The 4,934-nt window shown below is 58.0% G+C and overlaps 1 protein-coding gene across 1 annotated transcript; it reads left to right on the top strand.

The window, feature by feature from the left end:
- Positions 1–1,417: 1,417 nt before the first annotated feature.
- LOC119942573 (cardiotrophin-2-like) lies at positions 1,418–4,721 on the top strand. Its single transcript, XM_038763414.1, has 3 exons — positions 1,418–1,433; positions 3,050–3,186; positions 4,263–4,721. The coding sequence occupies exons 1-3, from the start codon at positions 1,418–1,420 to the stop codon at positions 4,719–4,721; spliced, it is 612 nt and encodes a 203-aa protein (XP_038619342.1).
- Positions 4,722–4,934: the final 213 nt, after the last annotated feature.

Here is a 4,934-nt window from a genome sequence, read left to right as displayed (position 1 = left end):
TTTCCTTGATCCCGGTATCCCCTTGCTCCCTGCTCTTCCTCCTCCTCCTCCACAGTAGTGGCATCCCTGGAGGAGGGTGGGACCGGGCGGGGTAGTGGCCAGACTGGGCCTTGTTGCGGTGGCCCCGAGTGACTCAGGGGCCAGTGGGTTGGGCAGCGGAGGGGACCGGAACACAGGATGCATTGAGGAGGAGCAGGGAGGGGCCGGGACACAGAGGATCCCCAGGGCCAGACTTCCGGCCCTTGGCTGGCTCTCTCGGGGTTTTCCCGGGCCCGAGATCCCGGCCGCTCCCCGCCCCGGGCCCCAGGATCTCCAGGAGCCCCCCTCGCCGGCTCCTAGCAAGGAGAGGGCCTCCCTAGAAGGCAGAGGGTCAGGGCTGGCCCCTGGTCATCAGCATCATCAATCGTATTTATTGAGCGCTTACTGTGTGCAGAGCACTGTACTAAGCACTTGGGAAGTCCAAGTTGGCAACGTATAGAGACAGTCCCTACCCAGCAGTGGGCTCCCAGGCTAAAAGACTGGTCAGTAGAGTAGGGGCTGGGGCAGGCCGCTGGCTGGCTCTCTTGGGGTCTTCCCGGGCCCGAGATCCCGGCAGCTCCCCGCCCCGGGCCCCAGGATCTCCAGGAGCCCCCCTCGCCGGCTCCTAGCAAGGAGAGGGCCTCCCTAGAAGGCAGAGGGTCAGGGCTGGCCCCTGGTCATCAGCATCATCATCAATCGCGTTTATTGAGCGCTTACTGTGTGCAGAGCACTGTACTAAGCGCTTGGGAAGCCCAAGTTGGCAACATATAGAGACAGTCCCTACCCAGCAGTGGGCTCCCAGTCTAAAAGACTGGTCAGTAGAGTAGGGGCTGGGGCAGGCCGCCTGGGGCCCGGCGGGGCGGAGTGGAGCCGCCTCTCTGGGGGAAACCGGATCACGGGACGTGCAGAGCGGCAGGGAGCGGGCAACCCCTTTGTCCCCCGATAATCCCCGCCCCGCCCCAGCCTCACCCTGGGGCTCGAGGGGCTTATATGCCAGGCCATGAGGGGAGCAAGGGGAGCAGGGCCAGGGGCTCCTGTTCTCTTCTCTCTCTCTTTCTCCGACTTGCCGCGCTTCCTCTCCATTCCTGTCCCTTTCTCCATCCGTTCCTCCGACGACATCCTCTCCTCTCCTGTGACCCTCCCAACCTCTCTCCCCATGCGGGCCGCTCTCGCCGCCCCCCTTCCCTTCCTCCTTTCCTCTTCCTCCTTCATCCCTCTCTTCCCCGCTCACCCCCCTGCCCCCAGCCGCCCACCCACCTTCCCAACCCAACCACCGCCGCCCCCGCTTCTCCTCTTCCCTCCCTGGGGTGTGGTCCTTTCTGCCCTTCCTCATCCCCAGGTATAAAGAGCCCTGGGGCAGGGACGGGGAGAGCAGGTGCCCAGGAGACACAGACAGGACATGGCCAATCCACTGGGTGAGTGGCCCAAATGGGGAAAGAATCCCCATGTCCCAATACTAAGAGGGATTGAGGGGTGATGTGCTTGGGTCCTAGGAAGGGACTGAAAACCTGGAGGTTCGGAGGCTCTCCGGGGGGTCTGCGGCTCTATCGCATCCCCTCCTCGGCCTCTTTTAAAAAGTCGAAGGCTCCAAGACGGATTTGCTGCCCGGATGGATGAGGGCAATGACAACAATAACTCCGCTACTCGTCGAGCGCTGACTATGCGCCAAGCCCCGTACTAAGCGTTGGGGTAGAGACAGGATCATCAGATTGGACACAGTCTCTGTCCCAAGGCTTAGTGACAGGAGCGGGCAGAAGCAGCGTGGCTCAGTGGAAAGAGCCCGGGCTTTGGAGTCAGAGGTCACGGGTTCGAATCCCGGCTCCGCCACATGCCCGCTGGGCGGCCCTGGGCAAGTCACTTCTCCGAGCCTCAGTTCTCTCATCTGGAAAATGGGGATGACGACTGTGAGCCCCACGGGGGACAAACTGATCACCTCAGCACTTAGAACAGTGCTTTGCACATAGTAAGCGCTTAACAAATGCCATTATTATTATTATTATTAGTGGAAAGAGCCCAGGCTTGGGAGTCAGAGGTCATGGGTTCTAATCCCGGCTCTGCCACTGATCAGCTGTGTGACTTTGGGCAAGTCACTTGACTTCTCTAGGCCTCACTTCCCTCATCTGTAAAATGGAGATTAAGACTGAGCCCCACGTGGGACAATCTGATTACCTTGTATCTGCCCCAGCGCTTAGAACAGTGCTCGGTACATAGTAAGCGCTTAACAAATGCCATTATTATTATCCATTCATTCGATTGTGCTTATTGAGCGCTTACTGCGTGCAGAGCACTGTACTAAGCGCTTGGGAAGTACAAGCTGGCAACACATAGAGACGGTCCCTACCCAACAACGGGCTCACAGTCTAGAAATTATGAGGCTCACAGTCTTAATCCCCATTTTACAGATGAGGGAACTGAGGCCCAGTGAAGTGACTTGTCCAAGGTCACCCAGCAGACAATAATAATAATAAGCAGTGTGGCTCAGTGGAAAAGAGCATGGGCTTTGGAGTCAGAGGTCATGGGTTCAAATCCCCGCTCTGCCAATTGTCAGCTGTGTGACTTTGGGCGAGTCACTTCACTTCTCTGGGCCTCCGTTCCCTCATCTGTAAAATGGGGATGAAGACTGTGAGCCCTCCGGGGTACAACCTGATCACCTTGTAACCTCCTCGGCGCTTAGAACGGGGCTTTGCACATAGTAAGCGCTTAATAAATGCCATTATTATTATGATGATGGCATCCGTTAAGCGCCTGCCATGTGCAAAGCACCGTTCTAAGTGCTGGAAGTGGCGGAGCGGGGATTAGAACTCAGGTCCTTCCGACTCCCGGGCCCGGGCTCTATCCACTAGGCCAGACTGTTCTCGCAGTTGTCAATGGGCCGAGCCCACTGTTGGGTAGGGACCGTCTCTATACGTTGCCAACTTGGACTTCCCGAGCACTTAGTACCGTGCTCTGCACACAGTAAGCGCTCAATAAATACAATTGATTGATTGATTGATTCTGACCACTGCTCCCCCATCCCCGTGTACCCCCGCAGTTCCTCTCTGCCTCATGACCCTGCTGTCGCCCGCCCTGCTCCCGGGAGCCCCCGCGTCCCCAGCCGAGGCCATTAGCCAAGCACACAGCCTGGCCCTCTACATGCAGAAGAACACATCCATGTTGTTGCAGCTCTATGTGAGTGAGGGGAAGGAGGGCGCGGGGGTGAGGGGAAGGGGCTCATATCTGGGGAGGGACAAGCGCTTAGTCCAGTGCTCTGCACACAGTAAGCGCTCGATAAATACGATGGATTGATATTGATTGACAAGGCCTGGGAAGAAATGGGGATGGGGGAGACGTTCCCCTCACCCGAAGAACGAGAGGGATGCGGAGGAGAAGGCAAGGAGAGACGAGGGCAATGGAGGGGGGAACTCTTTCAACCTAAGGAGAGGGCAGATCCGCCAGGGAGGCCTCTTCGTCACACCGAGAAGCAGCGTGGCTCAGTGGCAAGAGCGCGGGCTTTGGAGTCGGAGGTCCTGGGTTCAAATCCCAACTCCGCCGCTTAGCTGTGTGACTTTGGGCGAGTCACTTCACTTCTCTGGGCCTCAGTTACCTCATCTGGAAAATGAGGATGAAGACTGGGAGTGGGCCAACCCGATCACCTTGTAACCTTCCCAGCGCTTAGAACAGTGCTTTGCGCACAGTAAGTGCTTAATAAATACCACCATTATTATTATTATTGTATCCCTCCCAGTGCTTGGAACAGTGCTTTGCACATAAGCGCTTAACAAATACCATCATTATTACTATAATTATCTACCAGGCATGCGGTCCAAAGTTTTTTACAAGGTCTTAAATACGATACTTTCAGGAGGCAGAATACTCTAAAGTAGCGGTTAGAAAAGCCAGTTTCGGTCCCCATAAAGCAACCAGAGAATCTGCTACATTGTTCAACAAGTTTACCCTTTATGTGATTGCTCAAAATCAGGTCGCCCGGACCCCCGTCCACATGTTTGTTTTGTCGTCCATCTCCCCCTTCTAGACCCGTTGTCGGGTAGGGACCGTCTCTATCTGTTGCCGAATTGGACTTCCCAAACTCTTAGTCCAGTGCTCTGCACACAGTCAGCGCTCAATAAATACGACTGACTGAATGAATGATTATTAAAACTGTCATCCCGAGATAAAGGGAGAGACCACGGAGACATCGGCTTGCGACTTTGGGGTGCCCCTCGAACTCTCTCTGTATCCCCTCTCCCTTTTTCTCCCCCCCGCAGCTTCAGCACCAGGGCAGCCCTTTCAGTGAGCCCGGCTTCTCGGCCCCCGAGCTCCAGCTGGACGGACTGCCCCCCGCGAACATCTCACTCCCGGCCTGGCGCGGCCTGAGGGACGGCGATCGGCTAACCCGGACCTTCGGGGCTTTCTCGGCCCTGGCCCAGTACCTGCAGTTGGTGGGAGACGACCAGGCCGACCTCAACCCCGACAGCCCGGCCCTGCTGGCCCGGCTCGGGGCGGCCCGCCTCCGGGCCCAGGGCCTGGCGAGCAATACGGCCGCCATCATGTCCGCCCTCGGGCTCGCCCCGCCGCCGGAGGTTGACGTCCTCCGTCCCGTCCCGTTCGGGGCCTCCGCCTTCGAGAGGAAATGTCGGGGGTACGTCGCGACCCGCGAGTACGGACGCTGGACAGACCGGGCCGTCCGGGAGCTGGCTCTGCTCAAGGCTAAATACCCAGCGTAGCCCAGGAGCTGCTCCTCGTCGGATGAGGTGAGACTTCCCGTCGGGAGCGGCAACTTCCGATCTCACGCTGTGCTTTCCGTCCGAAGAGATGTCGCCTCCTGCCCCGTATCATCGGGTCAGAGAAGGAGGCACTTCCTCTCTAGGGGGGCTAGCCGCTTTCTGGGGGCCGGCTCAAAGGACCCCTCTCCCTTCGCGGTTGGCCCTCCTTTCTGG

Source organism: Tachyglossus aculeatus, chromosome 21 (assembly GCF_015852505.1).
Source record: "Tachyglossus aculeatus isolate mTacAcu1 chromosome 21, mTacAcu1.pri, whole genome shotgun sequence".
Classification (NCBI taxonomy): domain Eukaryota; kingdom Metazoa; phylum Chordata; class Mammalia; order Monotremata; family Tachyglossidae; genus Tachyglossus; species Tachyglossus aculeatus.
The sequence above is the reverse complement of the archived record's forward strand: the minus strand, read 5'-3'. Positions and strand labels throughout refer to the sequence as shown.

Coding starts and splice junctions, on each gene's coding strand:
- LOC119942573 (XM_038763414.1), top strand. Junction 3,187..4,262: donor CCATGTTGTTGCAGCTCTAT/GTGAGTGAGGGG, acceptor TCCCCCCCGCAG/CTTCAGCACCAGGGCAGCCC.